The sequence below is a fragment of the Vipera berus genome (genome assembly GCF_964194415.1).
Source record: "Vipera berus genome assembly, chromosome: 9".
Lineage (NCBI taxonomy): Eukaryota > Metazoa > Chordata > Lepidosauria > Squamata > Viperidae > Vipera > Vipera berus.
Genome location: NC_138212.1, coordinates 3,484,394 through 3,507,029, shown reverse-complemented (window position 1 = coordinate 3,507,029; position 22,636 = coordinate 3,484,394). Strand labels below are relative to the sequence as shown.

Genomic DNA, 22,636 nt, shown 5'->3' with positions numbered 1-22,636 from the left:
GCTGGGTGGACTTCAGCTCCCAGAATTCCCCAGCCAGCATGCTTCTCTTTCCACCACCACCCACCCCCACCACCCCACCCCGAGAGGCACTGCAGAAGCATTTGGAGCAAAAGTAAAGCTCAAGAAAACAACTAAACTAAGAGAGATGTATTTCTTGGAAGAAAAGGGAAATATTTAACACTGGTGCTCTGCAGACGTTCAGTGAAAGACCCCTGACATTCATGGGTGGCCTATTGCCAACCCTGCATTTGCAAATTGGGTGACCCACCCCCTGGGATTTGTAAAGTAGAGTTCAAGGATTAATACTCTTAATCTGTTTGCATAATAGCCTTAATCTAGATCAGTGTTTCTCAACCTTAGGAACTTTAAGATGTGTGGACTTGACCTCGCATAATTCACCAGCCATGTTCTTTCAGATGGGTGAACTTCAGCTCCCAGAATTCCTGGGCCAGAAAGGATAAAGATTTGTGGACTTCCAACTTTCAGAATTACCCAGCTACACATAGAAGTCTTAAAACAAACCATGATTAAGAAAAACTATTTTACAATTTCCAAAATTGCTCTTATTTCAGCCCCTGAAGTACAGTGGAACTCTTTTTCCGTCTAAAATATATTCATAGATTGTTCACTGTTTGGTCATTTATTCAAATGTGGGTGGACAGACAGAAACAGAGAGAGGATAATTATATTTTCACAAAGATGGATTTAAACATCAGTGAATGAATGACTGGGACTTAAATGAGCCTCAAACATCTCAGGAATGGCTGCTGCTATTCTACACCAATGCCCAGCCCGCTGATAATAATCTTCATCTTAAAGAAAGATTATTTGCAGAAGAATTTGAGTCATGGGGAGATAATTAGCTCCTTTGGGCATAGAGTTAACAAGCACGGGTAAAGAGATCATAACACTGAGCACATCCCACTTAGCAAACACCTTGTTCAGAAATGAGAATTCTGGCCCCAGCCGAGGAGACCTGGCATAAGCAAACTTTTTCTTCCACTGTAAGAGAATGCCGCTAAAGAACAGAAAAGGGGAGAAAAAATCAGAATTAACCCCATTTCCCGCAGTTCAATATCCAGGCCACACACACTGCATACAATCCCTTCTAAAGTCTTTCTCACTACAGTGGCTGAAATATTTCGTCCTCCCGATTAGCATCCTTGGTATGCCAAACCTGGTTTAAAACTAGTTTCTGATACGGTCAGTGGAATCTGGAGCTTCAAGAAACAAAATTATACCTCTCCCCCCCCCTCTCTCTCTCTGATTCTCTCTTTCTCTCTCTCTCTCTCTCTCCCTCTCTCTTTCTCTCTCTCTCTCTCTCTCTGATTCTCTCTCTCTCTCTCTCTCTGATTCTTTCTCTCTCTCTCTCTCTTCCTCTCTCTCTCTCTCTCTCTCTCTCTCTCTTCCTTTCTCTTTCTCTCTCTCTCCATTTTTTTTTCCACTCAGTGGACTCGTTTTTTCTAACCTAAAACCTGGAAACAAGAGAAAGGCAGAGAGAGGAAAAACCCTGCTGCAATGCATATATTCCAGATGTGGCTTGATATCTATGTTTTGTTCATCCACCATTCTCATTAGAAGCTTACCTGTCCCGGGTAACCAGGTCGAATCACCTGTCTGCTTTATCTCCTTCTTGCAGGCGCCAACTTGCCTGGGAAGTCCGGTTGATGGTCCACCAACTCCAGAGCTGATGAGTTACTATGATGAGGAAGTCGCCAGGCTGCACCATGCGGGGGAGTGCCACGAAACGGGGTGCATGTGCTCGAGCCGGGAGACTGGCTTTAGCCACGCCGAATGCCACAATGAAGGTAAGCTCGGCACCTAATTCACAGCTATTGGATGTGGGCAAATGGAAGGCAGGAAGGATTTAAGCCCACTTCTTCCAACAATCAAATTTCGTACAGCTAGTCCATGACTTACAATCGTTCGTTTAGCAACTGTTCAAAGGTACAATGTGGCATGGCAAAAAGTGAATTACAAACAGTCCTCACACTTACAACCATCACAGCATGTTCATGGTGACCCCAATCAAAATTTGGGCATTGGGCAACTGGCATATATATCCAACGGTTGCAGTCTCTTGACATCACGTGTTTGCCATGTGTGACCTTCCCAGCCAGCTTCCAACAGACACTGTCAATGGGGGGGGGAAGCTGATTCAATTAAAGACCGTGAACAACTGCAGTGACTTGTTAACAACTGTGGCAAAAAAGGTCATAAAATCAGGTGTGCCTCACATAACAACTGCCTTGCTTAGCAACAGAAATTCTGGTCCCAGTCATGGTCGTAAGTAACAAGGACTACCTGTACATTAAACCTGATTTAAGGGGCGGTCAAAAAAGTATGCCTAGGTCACAAATGGCCACCCTGTGACCTCTGGATGTTGCAACGTTGGTAAATACATCCAGTTCCCAAGCTTTTAATCACATGATTCTGGGGATGCTGCAATGGTTGTAAAGGTGAGGACTAGCTGTAAGTCAGTTTTTTCAGCGCCGTTGTAAATTTTGAGTGGTTGCTAAAAGGAGGGTGGTATATTGAGGCCTGCCTGACCGGTAGTTTTTTTTTTTTCATAAGCCATTTGAAACAGACTTGTGTTTGTTTGTTGCAAATGTTAGACCTGTTACCTAAACGTTTCTTAAGAATGCTTTGAATCTTAAGGGGAGGTTAGATAACAGTTCTAACATCTGCAACAATTCCTGTATGTGAGGAGGTAATTAACGTCTGCTTTTAAAATCGGACTTCATACATAGTAGTTATTTTCTTTATTAGCATAATATATGTTAAATGCTTTCTCTTCCGTTCTTCATTATGTCTTCCCTTGCCGGTTTTGCAAGCTACTAGTTTAGTGACTCTTAAATTGCTATGTTTTGTTCCCTGACATAGTTCTTTCAGAAAGAATGAACTTGGGGCCAAATAATCAGCTCCACATTATTGCCTCCCTAGTTGTTAAATAACACTTTGCAGATTTTTACATCGCTTTCAGTTATTTCAATATGAGATGGTATAGGTTCTCCTGCTTGAGCAGGGGGCTGGACTAGAAGATCTCCAAGGTCCCTTCCAGCTCTATTCTATTCTATTCTGTTCTGTTCTGTTCTGTTCTGTTCTGTTCTGTTCTATTCTATTCCATTCCATTCCATTCCATTCCATTCCATTCTATTCTTCATTCTTCTATTTTATTCTATTCCATTCCATTCCACTCCATTCCATTATCTATTATTCTATTCTATTCTATTCTATTCTATTCTATTCTATTCTATTCTATTCTATTCTATTCTAATTTTATTCTATTCTATTCTTATTCTATTCTATTCTATTCTATTCTGTTCTGTTCTGTTCTGTTCTGTTCTAATATCTAAGCCAGGCATGTGCAACCTATGGTCTGCGGCCCTGCACACCAAATGAGGCAGCTCCACCTGATAGTAAAAAATATATTTTAAAAATAGTCTGTTACTTACATACATTACCTATATTTGACTTTTGTGTGCGGCCCAAGACAATTCCTCTTCCCTCAGTGCAACCCAAACAAACCAAAAGGTCGGAGAAACATGATCTAAACTCTAGATTATAATCATTTTGACTTCCTCAACAATTCCCTGAAACATTTTTGGAGTCGGTTTCTTTAAGATCACAGGAATTTAATTTTCTTGGGAGGGGGAAAAAAAAGCGATCCCAGGGAGAATATTTTTAAAAAGCAAAGCTAATGGTATGCCTTGCCTTTGTTTTTTTAAATCTCCTGTGGCATTTTTGGTGGTGGCCTGGTGGCTCAGCAGTTAAGACGATTTTTTTTTATTACATTTATATCCCGCCCTTCTCCGAAGACTCAGGGCGGCTTACAAGCTTTAGCAGTAGCCTTCATTCTATGTATATGCCTGCTTGTTAGGGCTTTCGCCCCACCCACCCCAAGCGGCATTATTACAAAGTCAGCTTAATTGCCCCCAACAATCTGGGTCCTCATTTTACCTACCTCGAAAGGATGGAAGGCTGAGTCAACCTTGAGCCTGGTGGGATGCGAACCTGCACTAATTGCAGGCAGCTGGTGTTACTTAAGGAGGCATTAGCCCACTGCTCCACCAAGGCTCTTATTTGAGGCCCAAGGTTTGAGACCCGAGCACCATGCGATGGGGCAAGCTCCCGTTTCTCGCTCCAGCTCCTACCAACCGAGCAGTTTGAAAGCATGCAAATGCAAGCAGATAAATAAGTACCCTTTCATTGGGAAGTAACAGCGTTCTGTGACGTCATGCTGGCCACATGATTGTGGAAATTGTCTTCGGACAACTCTGGCTCGATGGCCTTGAAATGGAGATGAGCACTGCCCCCTATAGTCGGCATCAACTAGCAAAGTAAAATCCGCAGTGGTACCTGTTTATTTACTCACATTTGCATGCTTTCAAACTGCTAGGTTGGCAGGAGCTGAAGCTAGAACGGGAGCTTTACCCTGTTGCGTGACGCTCGGGTCTCAAACCTCTGCTATATTAACTGCTGAGCCACCAGGCCATGGCAAAATATTGCTATAGAAGGTTTAGAAAGCCAAAATGCAAGCCATACCATTAGCTTTGCTTTTATGGCATTTTAAAAAAACATTTATTTTCAGTAGGAAGAAAGGGAATTTAAAGTCACGAACTTCTTAAGAGTTGATGTCATCACAAATTTGGTTCATTAGTTCGGAATCTAATGAAATGAAACTGCTGGCACCAGAGGAGGAATTCCTAGAGTTCACTTAACGACTGCCACATAAAAGGTTGTAAAATCAAGTGGGATCATGTGGTAACCGACTTTACGACCGCCATTACAGCTCACAACTTTATTTTCAAAGGAACGGTGTGTGAATCTCGTCCTGAATTAACCCTGTGTCAATCTCACTTTAATGAGACACACTTTTGAATTGGGCTGAGTCAAGTCTTTAACAACTTAGGGACTTTCCCTTCCTTTTAGGTTTCCGTTGTTGGATGATTTCAAAATATAAACCAAAGTTTATAGCTGTCCTACTGCCATTGCTATAATCCCTGGATAGGTTATCAATTTCAGCGGGGCGAGGTGATCCTCATTTGAGATAAAATTTCAAGTCCAGTATAGGTTTCTGAAACACACCCGTTTCTACACAAACGTTCCTTGTGAATGGAAAACTAGCTGCTAAGGAAGTGGTGCTCTTCACAAAGCTACATTTCCGCAGGCGAGGAGGGAAAACGTGGCAGGGTCAAATCCACTGTTCAAGGCAAGCACAGCTTGGGTAGATGGTTCAAACATTGCTCTCCCAGGTATAGGAATATCTCCTAGGCCAGGGGTAGGCCACCTCGGCTCTTTTATGACTCATGGACTTCAACTCCCAGAATTCCTGAGTCAGGAATTCTGGGAGTTGAAGTCCATGAGTCATAAAAGAGCCGAGGTGGCCTACCCCTGGCCCTAGGCTATAAATTGAGAAGATTTCATTACCAACATAGAAGACATTCAGAATGTAAGCAGAAGCTAAAAAAAATGTATTGAGCTGAATCACGATCCAATTCATCTACAAACAGTACTGCTGTTTATAAGTATACAACGTAAAGTGGGCAGAGGTTGGCTCATCACAGCTGCCATCTTGACTTTTTTGACCATACAGCAAGGCTAGGCCCCTTTCGACCTAAAAACTATGTTTTCTCCAACGCAGAAACCCCCTTCAAGGAGACTAATAAAAGTTGCTTTTCCATCCAGAAAATGCACCAGAAATAAACCTGGCATCTTAAAGCCTAAAATAGGATGATTAACACTCAGCTCCTTCCAAAAAAAAAAAAGCACCTGAGGGGGGGAAAAAACAAACAATGAAGAAATCTCAGCTCTGCTCTGAGGCATTTGCAATAGGATGAGTTACACAAACTAATTATCCTAATTACTCTTTCTTTCTGACAGATCTTTGGGGAACAAAAGGCCTGTCAGAGATGGTTTTTCCATTGTGAGGCTTTAGGCTGGTCGTCTTTCTCTCAGCCTTGGCAACTTTAAGATGCGTGGACTTCAATTCCCAGAATTCCCCAGTTATGCATGATGGGAATAGAAATCCACACATCTTAAAGAATGCTAGCTGAGGAATTCTGGGAGTTGAAGTCCACGCCTCATAAATTTGCTGAGGTAATACTGCTTTAGGCAAGAGGGGATTAGAGATAAGGGACCAGGATTCCTGTTGCTAAGCAGGATGGCTCTTCAGGTGGTTGTTGAGGCATTTGCGCCCGATTTTACAAGCCTTCTTGCCACGATTGTTAAGCAAACCGTTGCCGTTGTTAAGTGAATCGTGCGGTCGTTAAGTGAATCTGGCTTCCCCCATTGACTTTGTTTATGAGACGTCGGCTAGGAAAGCCACCAACGGTAATCCGATGACCCTTGGATGCTCCCACCTTCATAAATTCATGCCAGTTGCCAAGGGCCTGGATTTTGATCACATGACCATGGGGATGTTATGACAGTCATAAGTGCAAGAACTTTTCACGGTGCTGTCCTGAGTGACACTAATATGCGGTTATTTTCCATTCCCTTTTTTCCCCCCTTTTTCCATTCCTCAGATCTGATGACCGAGGATGACATTTATTGCTGCTCTTTATCAAAGACGTTGTGCCATACCTCCACCCCAGTCACCGTGGGTTTTTACTCCCCATGCGGAACACGGATTCATTCTCTCCTGGACCAGATTGCAGGTCAGTCCCATGCTGAGGGAATCAGTGGAGAAGAATCTCAGTAGATCCCTCAGTAGAAGGGTCCTTCCTCTATCCATGGGTCTCTGGGGAGAGAGGAAGTGACCTTACAGGAGTAAGTATGCCATCACACAATTTTGGAGGGAAGGAGGAGGACTGTGGAGGAGGAGATGGAGGAGAGTGGAGGAGGAGGTGGTGGAGGAGGAGGAGAGTGGAGGAGGAGGACAACTGTGGAGGTGGAGGAGGTGGAGGAGGACTGTGGAGGAGGAGATGGAGGAGAGTGGAGGAGGAGGAGGTGGTGGAGGAGGAGGAGGATGGAGGAGGACAACTGTGGAGGTGGAGGAGGGTGGAGGAGGACTGTGGAGGAGGAGATGGAGGAGAGTGGAGGTGGTGGTGGAGGAGGAGGAGGGTGGAGGAGGACAACTGTGGAGGTGGAGGAGGTAGAGGAGGGTGGAGGAGGACGACTGTGGAGGAAATGGAGGAGGAGGTGGAGGAGGACAACTGTAGAGGAGGAGATGGAGGAGGAGGAGGTGGAGGAGGAGGACAACTGTGGAGGTGGAGGAGGGTGGAGGAGGACTGTGGAGGAGGAGATGGAGTGGAGGTGGTGGTGGAGGAGGAGGAGGGTGGAGGGTGGAGGGTGGAGGAGGACAACTGTGGAGGTGGAAGAGGTGGAGGAGGACTGTGGAGGAGGAGATGGAGGAGAGTGGAGGTGGTGGTGGAGGAGGAGGATGGAGGAGGACAACTGTGGAGGTGGAGGAGGTAGAGGAGGGTGGAGGAGGACGACTGTGGAGGAAATGGAGGAGGAGGTGGAGGAGGACAACTGTAGAGGAGGAGATGGAGGAGGAGGAGGTGGTGGAGGAGGACAACTGTGGAGGAGGATAACTGTGGAGGAGGAGATGGAGGAGGAGGAGGATGGAGGAGGACAATTGTGGAGGAGGAGGAGGAGGAGGAGGGTGGAGGAGGACGACTGTGGAGGAGGAGGAGGTGGGTGGAGGAGGACAATTGTAGAGGAGGAGGAGGGTGGAGGAGGACAATTGTGGAGGAGGAGGAGGAGGAGGGTGGAGGAGGACAATTGTGGAGGAGGAGGAGGAGGAGGACGAGGAGGAGGAGGAGGAGGAGGAGGAGGAGGAGGAGGAGGACTGTGGCGTCTTTGGTGGTGTTTGAGCTTGTTGATTTTCTTACTGATGTTTCATGACCCAGTTAGGAACATCATCAGATGATGTTCCCTAATTGTGTAATGAAATGTCTACTCTGTAGTTCAACCCTGAACTACAGAGTATTCTATAGATAGAAGATCTTTGAGAACTTGGCAGATCTTCTGTTCACCCCTTCCGAACTGACTTTTGCAGGATGCATGCTCAAAGAATCCATCCGAAGAGAAGAGGAAGAATTCAGGAGGACTCACCAGAGGTCCCGAAGCCCCGAAGGAATAAACTACCTGACTCTCCTCTGGTACATCGTCTTCTACCAACCGGTCATCACCGAGGTACACCTCCGAAGAAAAACCATCGAGTTCCTCTTCATAAGATTCAGCGCCTGGGAATATGCAGGCAGTGACAAATTGTGGGCTGGGCTGGTCACCACCCTGTGTGACCATATCCGCCACCACTTCGGTCCTCTTCCCCTGAGTTTCTACCATGTGGTAGGAAGCCGTCCACAATATGCCTCAGGATTCACCCAAGAAGAATGGAGGCTTAAAAAGAAAACGTGCTGCACCGCAGGTGGACTGGTGGTGGTCTTGCTAGCTGGCGCAGGCCTGGCTACTACCGCCCTCCTTGTGCCAGGGATAAGGGATGGCACAGTCTTGAAGGTCCTTGGTAGCACCATTGCTGCCATTTCAGGCTCAGGGTTCGTCATAGCCATCAGTCCTGTCATCAAACACTTGATCATCAGCCAGAAGAAGAAGATCGAGAGTATGACCAGTGATGAGAAGTTCACAAGCCACCTGGGTTTCATGAGTGCAGTGAAGAGAGAGATTGAGGTCCTCACCAGCTTTATCTACTACATGGAGATCTTTGAGCGTCGGCGCTTGAGGATTGTCTTTGAGATCACATGTTTGGATATGTGCTACCCCGAACGTGTGGTTGGGGTGTTGAACGCCATCAACACGCTCCTTTCTGATAGGAATGCCCCCTTCATCTTCATCCTGGTGGTTGACCCCTGCGTCATCGTTTCTTGCTTGGAGCAGGCTAGCAGTATGAAGGGAATGGCGGACAATGGCTATCTCTACCTCAACCGCACAGTGACCCTTCCATTCTCCATCCCGGAAATTGGCATCAAATCCAAGATGCGATGTTTGCATGAGGCCTTCCAGACTCGGGAAGATCTGATGTACGGCATCATTACGAGGAACATGGAGTTGGGAGTGACAAAGTCCAAAGGGAGTGGTGAAGCATTGGTGAAGATGGAAGCAGAGGTTCAAGAAGACCAACAACAGATCGATGCACTGGCAGTGCAATACATCCATGAAGCTTTTCACTGCTTGCATAACGAACAAGATTGTCTCTACCACTACGTCCCAGATAGCATTATCCAGATGAGGAGGATTGTCAACACCATCCCCATTACAATCAGGTTGATGACTCAACAGCATCTGCTGAGGCACAATATCTGTGCCCGGGCAGTCGCCAGTTGGGTGGTGTTGGCCGACCAATGGCCGTGTCGCTTGAGCTGGATCCTCCAATGCATGGAAGACAAGCTGCAGTGCCAACCGCCCAACGGTTATGAGAAGGAATTGATGTGGGACGTCTTTGTGGAGAATTGTCCTGAGCTGTTCTCCAAGCACAAAGAACTCCAGAACATCATGGCCTTGGATGGCGACCCTGAACTTTTTGAGAGATTCTTGTCCGGTGATTTTCCCTTCACCGTACAAGAAGGGAAGAAATTATTGAAGTATACTGTCAACTTAGACCATTCCATAAGATATCACATGGGACAGCTACAGGCTCTGGCTACTCTGGAGAAGAACTACAGCAAAGATGGAGCAAATTCAGAGAAGAAGGCTTAGGGATCATGGATTCCATGTGCACTTCCTGGAGAAGAAATTTAGCAGGGTTTCATTCGCTGGGAGGATGGGAACAAGAAAGAGAGAAAGCTGTATAGATCAGGAGTGGCAACTATGGCTCCTGTACCACCTGTGGACTTCAACTCCCAGAATTCCTGAGCCACTCGACTCAAGAATTCTGGGAGTTGAAGTCCATAGGTTGTAAACGTCTGTGGAGATTCATGGTTGTCCCTAAGGTGCTTTTCCAAAAGGCAGCTGGCCTTTCTTGTTTTATTCCTTTGAAAAGGTCTTGCTTCTCATCCAAGAAGCTTCTTCAGTTCTACATGAATAACTGAAGAAGCTTCTTGGATGAGAAAAAAATGTTTTCAACGAAAAAAAACATAAAAGTTGGAAAAGTTTTGGAAAAGCGCCTTTGGGTCGTAGGTTGTAAAGGGGCCATAGTTGCCCACCCCTGGTGTAGATAGTCCTTGACTCAAACACTGTTCGAAGTCACAACAGCATTAAAAAAGTGATTTACAACCCTGTCCTCCCATTTATGATGGTCGCAACATGGCCATGTGACCAGAATTCAGGCGGCTGGCAACTGGCACATACTTATGACGGTTGCAGCATCCCAGGGTCATTTGATCGCTTTTGACAAGTCAATGGAGGAAGCTGGGTTTGCCTAATCTCTAAATAATTCAATTAACGACTGCAATGGTTCACTTAACAACTATGGCAGAAAAGTTTCAAAATTGGGTTTGACTGACTTAACCGTGGCTGTAAGTTAAGAACTATTTGTACACACGACTGTCAGATTAAGTATTATACTTGTGAGCCGACAGGATTGTCCAAAGGTTACAAAATATATTTTGATTATATTTTTGATATTTTATGGGTGAAAAATAATATGCATCACAATATTGCAAAAATACCAAACCTGCTGAACAATAATATCAATTCACAACTGATCAGATGTTGAGTTCCGGAACTGGGGAAAGCCTCAACTTAATGTAAACCTACCTCACAAGGTGGTTGTTCTGGGGAAAAATGGGGAGACATCTCCCTCCTTCGTCTTGAGTGTTGAGAGAACCCAGACTATCAATCAGCTACAAAATAAATAATAATTTACAAAGGCTGCAGAAATTGTGAGGGTTTTTTTTTTGAGAATCCTCAGTTTTTAAATTGGGAGGCGATCCTGTCTATGTATGTAATTAAGAAATATTACGACTACTTTTTATAGATGTGGAAGACTTCGGATTGTAGAAGTTGGTGTAAGTTGTAAGTCATCAGCTTACAATCACTCAGTGACCATTTGAAATTACAACTTCACACAAGTTTTCACACTTGCAACCACTGCAGCATTCCCATGGTATTGCGATCCAACTTCAGATGTTGGCAACTGACTCATATTTATGATGGTCGCAGTGTCCTGGGGTCACGTGGTCCCCTTTCGGGACCTTCTGACGAGCAGACAATGGACACTTAACAACCATGTGACTAACTTTACCATTGATTCACTTACCAACTGTGGCAAGAAAGGTCATAAAAGGGGGCAAAATCCATTTGTCTTGCTTACAATGGAAATTTTGGACTTGATTGTGGTCGTACATTGAGGACCACTTGTGTGTTGCAGATTGCTCAACCAATCCAGGATGCATCCAGGTGTTTTGGGGGCTGAGGTCCTGGGCAAGATGTTGCTGACCTCCCTTCTGTGTAGAGATGCATGTTGTGGAAAATGCCATGTGTGTGTGTTTGTGTGTGTGTGTTTGTGTTTAGCTTGGCTTTGCCTTTATAACTCAAATCCTACGAGTTGACAAGCAAGGAGTGATCTTCTACACAGGTCCCCTCCCTTCTTTAAAGGAACCCATGTCCTCTTAATACTTACACACTCATATTCCAAAAGTTTACTTTGAAGAGTAGCCTAAATAAACTCACTTCCGGGAAGTAGGAACGAAGAACACTGACTTAGATGGTGGATTATCTTTAAAAGCTGCCAGTTATTGTGATCTGTACGTAGAAGAAGTATCGTGGTACCTTGGTATTCAACTGCTTTGAAATTCATTGAATTTGGTACTCAACCCATTTTGTTGCAAAAATTCTGTCCCAATACTCATTGTTTGTTTTGTCCTCAACGCACAAGCTAGAACTTGTGGGTGTCGGCTGCCTTGTGACCCACTACATTATTCCTTTTGGGGAAATGTGTTTGGTCCTCATTGTTTTTGGTAATTATCGCACTTCCCAAAATACAATTAACAAGGAGTACTCAGGTGCCACTCTAAATCTTTGCTTGTATAGAAAGGAAAGCACACCACCCAGTGGTGCACCACAGAATTTTTCCTCTTGTCCCAGTGCTGAGCATTAGGCTATCAGGATGTAGGTTAGCTCACCACATCGGACTACGAGATAAAGTAGTTGGTTTAGTTTTTTTGTTGGGTGAACCAACCATTATGGTTTGTTATCGTCAACCACAGCTGAACAAACCACAGCTTCTGCACTGTGTGAATCAGGTTTATAGCTTGATCCACAAACCAGGTCTTTGTATTCCTGAAGGCTCTCACTGAAAGGGCTTTTCACAAATTTTTGAGGACATTTCACATGGCCTCCAAGATTTAAGAGGACATTGAACAGGAGGGGCGTTCAATGAAGGTTGTTTTCTTGTAACTGTTTCAAGACCCAAATTAGGTAACATCATCAGTCGCTAGCACTTTTCTGTGGCATGATTTGTAACATCCTGCTAACTAAGCATATAGCCTTATCTACAAGGTGAACTGTTACCCAAACTGGATAATTGCAATTATAAAATATTTATGTCTTCCTTTGTTTATCTATACGTATCTATACTATACTTATACTTTTCATCTAAAAGCTATGTGTGTAACAGAGTTCATGCTTTGGTTAAACATGGCTGCACTTTGGTTCATAGTTATACTTCAAAATACTAACTCTAGGCAGTTTTTATAAAGAATAAACCTTATATAAATGGATAATATGTTATTCATAAGCTATACGCTATTCGACAATAGTGTGCACTATTCTGAAAGTATGCTTTAACTCAGTGTATGTATCTTCTCTGAAGCAGTAGGCGTGAACTTAAATGGACTCCAGAAGACGGTAGAGGACAGGAAGGCCTGGAGGAACATTGTCCATGGGGTTGCGATGGGTCAGACACGACTTCGCAACTAACAACAACAACATGTATCTTCTCTCTATTCCTCCAGCTTACCATATCTCCTTTCCTAAGAACACCTTAGCTAACTTCCTCTATACGCCTATTCCTTTAGCAGAAATGGAAAATTACAACATGTACATTTCTTGTGTATTCACAATATGTATTAACAGCAATAAGAATTGTATTTGCCTAGTGTGGGAAAATGTGTACCACTGGAAGAAGAGAGGAAGCATTGGATGGTGTAATATTGGGCCTAGATTGAAGAAGTTAATAGGTACCGCTGAATTACTAATGGACCCAGACAACACGTTGCTTATTAAGTAATTATGATGGTAGAACTGAAAAATTAATAAAATATATATTTTTTTAAAAAAACACCACACAGTTTTACAGCCTCCAAAACCGGCCTTATTTTCAGCCCCCTGAAATGCAGTGTGTCTTTTTCTTCTGCATAAACATTCTTAGATTGATCATTTTTGGTCAGGTATTCACATCTGGATTAAGGTACCTGCTTCTGGCCTGGCCATTAGCAATCCCTCTACTAAACCACCTGGTTTTGACTGGCCTCGCTCTGTCTGGTCGAAACTGAACAGAATTAGGGGTGAATTCTGGAAGACGGTCCTCTGTCCTGCATCCGTGGGGATGGACAGATTCCCCTCGTTGCGATTGCGGTGCTGCTATGCAAACTATGAAACATGTTGTGTGAGTTTGCACCACGATGGGCCTTTTCTGGGACCCTAGAAGATCTGCACGAAGTGACGCCGAGGCCATCGCCTGGATAGCTGAACTGGACACCCAGTTATGAGGCGCCTGCCAAAAACCCCGTAGAAATTGTGTATATCATTACGTGGATTGTGTGTATATTTTATTTCTGTCGTCTTCTTTTCACACACTAAAAAATAACTATCTGGACAGACAGATACAGGGAAGGAATAATTATATTTTCACAAAGATGGATATAAACATCAGTGAATATATGACTGAGAGTTAAATGAAGCATCACAGGGATGTTTAACACCGACGTCCAACCCATTCATAACCATCTTCATCTTAAAAAGAAGTTATTTGTGGAAGAATTTAAGCCACCTAGGAATAATTAGCTGTTTTTGGCACGGCGCCTCTTACCTTAATATGAGTTTCAATAAATAATAGTTCTTATTTAACAAACAAGCAAGCTTTCATCATAGTTCAGATCTGTCATTAGCAGTCATAAATTGTCATTGGGATGAAAATAAATACATACATTCTTTTGTACAGATTTTATTCTAGTAATAATGACATCTCAGAGATGACTGAATTTTAGTTGTCATCTCTGGGCCACCGTAGCTTTAATCTTTATTTTAAATACTTATCTTAGAAACTGATAAAGCTCTTTCCTAGATGGGAATGAATGATTGCATTAAAACAGGGGTAGGCAACCTCGGCTCTTTTATGACTCATGGACTTCAACTCCCAGAATTCCTGAGTCAGCTGACTCAGGAATTCTGGGAGTTGAAGTCCATGAGTCATAAAAGAGCCGAGGTTGCCTACCCCTGCATTAAAACAATCAATGCAATTCAGTTACTGTTGTGTAGTGGGTTCTGGAGAGCAGGAAGGACGCCGAGACAATGAGTACAGCATAGCAGCTCTTTATTAGGTGGAAGGGACTGTACTGGGGAATAGGGGCTACCTGCACTCTTATATATACCTGGCCAGCACCTGGCCAGGTACTCAACCAACCAATCGGTTTGAACCTCTGTTTCCCGCCAAAATGCTTCCCGCCAAAACAGTTAGAGTTCAACGCCTCCTGGTGGTGATTCTTATACACAGCTTTAGGTGTTGCAATAAATTTAATACATAACAGTTACATGTTAGAGTATTGTGTTACAGGGAGTCCTTGGCTTATAACTGTCCAGTTAGCGACCATTTGAACTTATAGCAACCCTGAAAAAGTGACACCAGTCCTTACTCTTACAACTGTTGCAGCATCCATCTCGCAATCAAAATTTGGGTGCTTGTCAACCAGCACCTAGTTATGACCATTGCAGTGTCCCGGGGTCAGGCGATCCCCCTTTGCAAACTTCCCAGCCAGCCTCAGACAAGCCAAGTCACTCCTCAATGACCATTTGATTTACGGAAGGAGGACCATAGTGGTTCGCTTAACAACCGTGGTGAAAAGGTCATAACACTGAGCCCACCTCAGTTAACAACCTTCTTGTTTGACAACGGAAATTCTGACCCCCATTTTGGTTGTAACTCAAGGACGCCTGGTGTAAGCAAACTTTTTCTGTCAGTGGAAGAGAATGCCACATAAGAACAGAAAAGGGTGGGGGAAGGAAATTTTTTGTTTTTTGTTAGAACTTCGTCAGAATTAAGCTCACAACCAGGACTCGATGTCCAGGCCACACCCCTGCATCTGATCCTCTTTCTCAATGCGGTAGCTGAAATATTTTCTCATCCCAAATAGCAACCTATCAGAAACAAATGAGGTTCTCGTTTGCCACACCTTTCGGCTTTTATTTTGTTTGTCTTTTTTCTCCCACTTCAAGAGAATTTGAGGCCACCCATGAAGGTCAGTGGAATCTGGAGCTTCAAGAACCAAAAACCAAAACCCTAACCAAAACCCTGCTGCAATGCGTATATTCCAGATGTGGCTTGATATCTATATTCTGTTCATCCATTCTTATTAGAAGCTTACCTGTCCCGGGTAACCAGGTCGAATCACCTGTCTCCTTTATCTCCTTCTGGCAGGCTCCAACTTGCCTGGGAAGTCCGGTTGATGGTCCACCAACTCCAGAGCTGATGAGTTAATCTGACGAGGAAGCAGCCCGGTTCCCCCTTGCCGAGAAGCGCCACGAAATGGAGAGCCTGTCCTCAAACAAGGATTCCCACATTAGCCACGGTGGACGTCCCAGTGAAGGTAAGCTCAGCATCTAATTCACAACTGCTGGATTTGGGCAAATGGAAGGTAGCAAGGATTTAATCCCACTTCTTCCAACAATCACATTTAGTACAGGTAGTTCTTGACTTACAACCATTCATTTAGCAACCGTTTGAAGTTACAATGGCACTTTAAAAGGTGATTTATGAAGATGTTGAGACTCTAGAAAGAGGGCAGAGAAGAGCAACAAAGATGATTAGGGGACTGGAGGCAAAAAACGATGAAGAACGGTTGCTGGAACTGGGTATGTCTAATTTAATGGAAAGAAGGACTAGGGGCTTCCAATATCTCACGGGTTGCCAGAAAGAAGTGGGGAGTCAAGCTATTCTCCAAAGCACCTGAAGGCAGGACAAGAAGCAACAGATGGAAACCAATCAAGGAGAGAAGCAACCTAGAATTAAGGAGACATTTCCTGAAAATTAGAACAATTAATTAGTGGAAGGATTTGCCTCCAGAAGTCATAGGTACTACATCAGTGGAGGTTTCTAAAGAAGAGATTGGACAACCATTTGTCTGAAATGTTATACGGTTTCCTGCCTGAGCAGGGGGTTGGACTAGAAGTAGCCCTTGGTCCCTTCCAACATTATATATTACATTATTATTATTATTATTATTATTATTATTATTATTATTATTATTATTATTATTATTATTATTATTATTATTATTATTATTATTATTATTATTCATCGCACAGTCAGCCCGATGTTCAGACTGGATTTGGCATTTTTGTCTACCTATCGAGTCCTTACCAAGGACCTGGGATAGGCAGATATGGATCTTTGATGGTATTACAGATATCGTCGCAGGATGGAAGCCGTTCCTAGTAAGGCTGCCTTTTGCAATTGACTGATGGCAAATTTGTCAGTGTCGATGATGGTGTTCAAGTGGTGCTCCAGTTGTTTTGGGATTGCACCCAAGGCGCCTTTTACTATTGGTACTACCTTGCTTGTCTTTGCCACAGTCGTTCTATTGCTATTTGTAGGTATTTGTATTTTGTTATCTTCTCCAGTTATTGTTATTGTTATTGGTCCCTTACACTTATCACTCATACAGCATTTGTACAGTAACCTCATCAAAATTTGGGCTCTTGGCAACCAGCATATATTTCCGATGGATGCAATATTCTGGGATCACATGATCACCATTTGCAACCATCCCAGCTGACTTCTGATAGGCAAAGTCAATGGGAAGGAGGGGGGATCTGGATTCACTTAACGACCATGCGATTCACTTAACAACCGATTGGTGTAACAAACAGGCCAAAAAGGTCATAAAAGCAGATGGGACTCATTTAACAACTGCGTTGCTTAGCAACACAAATTCTGGTCCCAGTTGTGAATCTAACTTGAGGACTACCTGTACATTAAACCTCAATTTAAGCAGCCATCCTAAAAGAATGCCCACATGCCCAGGTGGCAAATGACCATCCCATCACCTCAGGATACTGCAACCATCGTAAATACAGTTGCCAAGCACCTGAATGTTGATCATGTAACCTTGGTGATGCTGCAACGGTTGTAAGTACGAGGACTTTAGTGGCGCTGTAACTTTGAACAGTCACTAAACGAATGGTTGTGTGGACTATCTGCCCAGTAGCCTCTTCATCAACCTTTTGAAACAGACTTGTGTTTGTTTGTTGCAAAACTTAGAACCGTTACGCAAATTTTTCTTAAGAATTCTTTTAATCTTAAGGGAAAATTAGGTAACAGTTCTAACATTTGCAACGGTTCCTGTGTGTGGAGGGTAATTAATGCACATTTTCAAAACAGGATTAACAGAAGTTGTTTTCTTCATTAGCATAATATCTTAACTGCTTTCTTTCCTTTTCTCCGTTAGGTCTGCTCTTACCAGCTTTGCAAGCAGCCATTTTAGAGACTCTTAAATTGCCATGTTTTGTTTCCTGGCATGGTTCGTTTAGAATGCATGAAATTGGGACCAAATAATCACCTCACATTAGTGTCTAATTGTTAAATAATGCTTTGCAATTTTTTTCATTACTTTAGGTTATTGTAATATGTAAACCAGGCAGGTCCAATCCGCAGCACGCAGCCACATGAAGCCCTGGACAGCTAGTAATGTGGCCCCACATGATAATAAAAATATTAAAAAATTAAGTCTGTTATTTATATAAGGTAAAGGTAAAGGTTCCCCCGCACATGTGTGCTAGTCGTTTCTGGCTCTAGGGGCCGGTGCTCATCTCCGTTTCAAAGCCGAAGAGCCAGCGCTTGTCTGAGGACGTCTCCGCGGTCATGTGGCTGGCATGACTGGACGCCAAAGGCGCACGGAACGCTGTTACCTTCCCACCGGAGTGGTCCCTATTTTTCTACTTGCATTTTTACGTGCTTTTGAACTGCTAGGTTAGCAGAAGCTGGGACGCATAACAGGCGCTCACTCTGCTACGCGGCACTCGGGATTCGACCTTCTGATCGACAAGCTCAGCGTCCTAACCCACTGAGCCACCGCGTCCCTCCTATTATTTATATATATTACCTATATTTTGTATGTGGCCCAATTCCTCTTCACTCAATGCAGCCCAGACAAGCCCAAAATGTGGTCAGCCATGATCTAACCTCCAGATTATGACCGATTCGATTTCCTCAACTATTCCTAGTCGTTCTTGGACTCAATTTCTTTTAAATCACAGGAATTTAATTTTTGTGAGGGGGAAAAAAACATCTGGGGAGAACATTTTTTTAAAAGCAAAGGTAATGGCATGGCTTAACATTTGGTGTTTTAAGTCTCCTATTGTTTTTTTAAAGATAAAACACTTATTTTCAGTGAATTTAAAGTCACTTTGTTATTGCATCCTTCTTAGAGTTCAAGTCATCACAAATTTGGTTCATTAGTTCAGAACCTGATGAAATGAAAACGCTGGCACAAAACAGGGAACTCATAGGTTCCATTTAATGACCACCCAATAGTCCTCAATTCACAACCCTAATGGAGCCTGGCAATTAAGGTCATAAGTGATGATAGTTGTACATCAGTTATACAACTAGCATCACTTACAACCTTAACTGGCAGGCTCCTTAGGGTTGTGAATTGAGGACTATTGGGATTTATTTTGGTGCAGAATCAACATACGACGACAATTGGGACCACCATTCCCATTGATAAGCATGGCAGTTAAGTGAGTTGCGCTTGATTTTACAAGTGCTTCTGTGGTGGTTTTTAAGCGATTCATTGCAGTTATTAAGTGAATCGTGCGGTCGTTAAGCAAAGCTGGCTTCGCCCATTGACTTGTGTTTGTCAGAAGCCGGCTGGGAAGGCCACGAATGGTGATCACATGACTCTGGGATGTTGCAACCTTCATAAATACACGCCCGTTGACAAGTGCCTAAATTATAATCACATGATCATGAGGATGCTATGACGGTGATAAATGTAGGAACCGGTCAAAAATCACTTTTTTCAGGGCTATAGTAAGTAAGTGACAGTAAGATCTGAACCCTCTGGTTATTCTCCATTCCTTTTTTTTCTTTTTTCTTTTCCACTCTTCAGATCTCCTGAGTGAGGATGAGATTTATTGCTCCTGTTTATTGAAGACATTGTGCCACACCTCCACCCCAGTCACTGTGGGCTTCTATTCATCACACAAAGCACGCATTCACACCCTACTGGACCACATTGCAGGTCAGTCCCACCCTGAGAGAATCAATAGGGAAGAATCTCAGTAGACCTCAGTAGAAGGGTCCATGGGTCTCTGGGAAGAGAGGAGGTGACCTTACAGGAGTCAGCACGCCATCACAAAACTGGTATCATTGGCGTCAGAAAGTAACATGATCAGTGCTAGAAGGAATTGGGGTTTATGGAGGGGAGGAACGGGGTAAAGAGGAGGGGGGGAGGAGGTGGAGGAAGACTATGGAGTCCTTGGTGCTCATTGAGTTTGGTGCTTTTCTTGCAGATGTTTTACAACCCAGCTAACATCATCTGATGATGTTACTTAATTGGGTTGCGAAACATTTGCAAGAAAACCACCAAGCTCAGAGAGCACCATGAAGCCCACATTTCAATCCTCAGCTACAAAGATTCTCTTCTAATAGATAGAAGATCTTTGAGAACTTGGCAGATCTTCTGTTCACCCCTTCTGAACTGACTTTTGCAGGATGGATGCTCAAAGAATCCATCCGAGGGGAACAAGAAGAATTCGACAGGACTCATCAGAGATCCCGAGTCCCCGAAGGAATAAACTACCTGACTCTCCTCTGGCACATCATCTTCTACCAACCGCTCATCACCAAGAAGCACTTCGAAAGAATCCCCATTGAGTTTATCGTCATAAATTTCAGCGCCTGGGAGTATGCATGTAGCAATCAGTTGTGGGCTGGGTTGGTCACCATCCTGTGTGACCATATCCGCAACCACTTTGGTCCTCTTCCCCTGAGTTTGTACCACGTGGTAGGAAGCAATCCAGAATTAGTCTTACAAGCCACCCAAGAGTGGAGGCTTAAAAAGAAAACGTGCTGCATGGCAGTAGCACTCCTGGTGATTGTTGCAGGCCTGGCTAGTACCGCCGTCCTTGTGCCAGAGATAAGGGATGGCACATTCTTCAAGTACCTGAGTAGCATTATTGCTGTCATTTTGGGCTCAGGGCTCATCATAGTTATCAGTCCTGTCATCAAGAACTTGATCATCAGCCAGAAGAAGAAGATCGAGAGCATGACCAGCAATGAGAAGCTCACCAAACATTTGGGTTTCAGGAGTGCAGTGAAGAGAGAGATGGAGGTCCTCACTAACTTTATTTACTACATGGAGATCTTTGAGCGTCGGCACTTGAAGATTGTCTTTAATATTACATGTTTAGATATATGCTACCCAGAACAGGTCTTTGGGGTGTTGAACGCCATCAACACGCTCCTTTCCGATACGAATGCCCCCTTCATCTTCATCCTGGTGGTTGACCCCTGCGTCATCGTTTCTTGCTTGGAAAAGGCTAGCAGTATGAAGGAAATGGCAGACAACGGCTACCTGTACCTCAACCGCACAGTGACTCTTCCATTCTCCATCCCGGAAATTGCCGTCAAATCCAAGATGCATTGTTTGCAGGAGACCTTCCAGATTCGGAAAGATCTGATGTACAAGGACATGGGACATCATGAAGCACAGATGGAGAAGGAAGCCGCAGTTGAAAAGGACCCACATCAGATTGATAAATCGGCATACGGTTTCATCCATACAGCTTTCGAATGCTTGAAAAATGAACAGGATCGTCTCTACCATTATGTCCCAGATAGCATTATCCAGATGAGGAGGATCGTCAATACCATCCCCATTACGATTAGGTTGATGACTCAACAGCTCCTGGTGGAGGACAACCACTGTGCCCGAAAAGTGGCCGGTTGGGTGGTGTTGGCCAACCAATGGCCGTGTCGCTTGAGTTGGATCCTCCAATGCATTGAAGACAAACTGAAGTATCAACCGCCCAAGGATTATGAGAAGAGGTTGATGTGGGACGTCTTCGTGGAGACTTGTCCTGAGCTTTACTCCAAGCGCAAGGAACTGCGGAACATCATGGCCTTGGATGGTGACCCAAAACTTTTTGAGAGATTCTTGTCCAGTGATTTTCGTTTCACCGTAGAAGAAGGGAAGAAATTATTGAAGTATACTGTCAACTTAGACCATTCCATAAGATGTATGATGAAAGAACTGCAGGGTCTGGCAATTCTGGAGAAGAACTACAGCAAAGGTGGAGCAAGTTCAGAGACGAGGGATTAGAGATCATGGATTCTATGTGCACTTCCTGGAAATCCTGGTGAGAAAGAAATTTAGCAGGATTTCATTCGCTGGGAAGATGGGAGCAAGAAAGACAGAAAGCAGATCAGGGGTGACAACTATGTACAGATCAGGGGTGACAACTATGGCTCCTATACCATCTATGGACTTCAACTCCCAGAATTCCTGAGCCACTCGGATCAAGAATTCTGGGAGTTGAAGTCCATGGGTTGTAAATGTCTATGACAGACATGTGAAACTTGCAACGTCACGTGACGTCGTGCAACGTATCGGAGCTTTTTTCCGTTGCTGGCGCAATGGGGTGGGCACGGTTTTGGGATGATGCGTCCGGCCCACGGGACGGCGGTTTGACACCCCTGGTCTATGAGATTCAAAATCATCCAGGTGCTTCTCCAAAAGGCAACTGGACTTTCTTGTTATTTTTTTTAATTCCATTTATATCCCTTGAAAAGGTTTTGCTTCTCACCCAAGAAGCTTCTTCAGTTCTACATTAGGAACTGAAGAAGCTTCTTGGATGAGAAATGAAAAGTTTTCAAAGAAAAAAAATCACCAACTGGTCTTTATTTTGGTGGTATTGTATTTATGACCTGACAGGATGTCCAGGGTAAAAAATGCATTTTGATTATATTTTTGATATTTTATGAGCCAAAAATGTGTATTAATATATTACAAAAATAAAAAAACCCTTCTGAACAGCAATACCAATTCACAGTTGATCAGAAGTTGTGCTTTTGCCTACCTCACAAGGCTGTTGTTGTGGGGGGGAAAATGGAGACATTCCCCTTCTTTGTCTTGAGCATTGAGAGAACCGAGGCTATCAATCAGCTACGTCATAAATAATAATTTACATAGGCTGCTGAATTTGTGTTTTCTTGCAGAATTCTCATTTTTTAAACCCGGAGGTGATCCTGTGTGTGTATATAATTTAAACAAATACTATTTATTCCTCAATTTACAACCATTCATTTAGTGACTGTTTGAAGTTACAACGGCACTAAGAGTGACAGGACCATTTTTCAGTTATGACCATTGCAGCAGCCCCGTGGTCCTAAGATCAGAATCCAGATGTTTGGCAACTGACTCATATTTATGACAGTTGAGGCATCCCAGGGATCAGTCATCACCTTCTGCGACCTTCCAAAAAGCCAAGTCAAACTTTACAACTGCAG

The 22,636-nt window shown here is 43.7% G+C and overlaps 2 protein-coding genes across 2 annotated transcripts; both read left to right on the top strand.

The window, feature by feature from the left end:
• Window positions 1-1,089: 1,089 nt before the first annotated feature.
• On the top strand, window positions 1,090-9,663 carry LOC308672215 (NTPase KAP family P-loop domain-containing protein 1-like; the record flags this gene model as incomplete). The annotated part of the gene is made up of 3 exons (XM_081334938.1): window positions 1,090-1,808; window positions 6,528-6,659; window positions 8,006-9,663. Exons 1-3 carry the CDS (start codon window positions 1,550-1,552, stop codon window positions 9,661-9,663), a joined length of 2,049 nt encoding a protein of 682 aa, XP_081191064.1. The 5' UTR covers window positions 1,090-1,549.
• Window positions 9,664-13,529: 3,866 nt separating this feature from the next.
• Window positions 13,530-21,449, top strand: LOC308671851 (NTPase KAP family P-loop domain-containing protein 1-like; the record flags this gene model as incomplete). Its single annotated transcript, XM_081334334.1, is given in 5 exon segments — window positions 13,530-13,609; window positions 15,340-15,598; window positions 15,602-15,710; window positions 19,236-19,367; window positions 19,840-21,449. Coding segments are annotated over 5 exon segments (2,190 nt in total).
• Window positions 21,450-22,636: the final 1,187 nt, after the last annotated feature.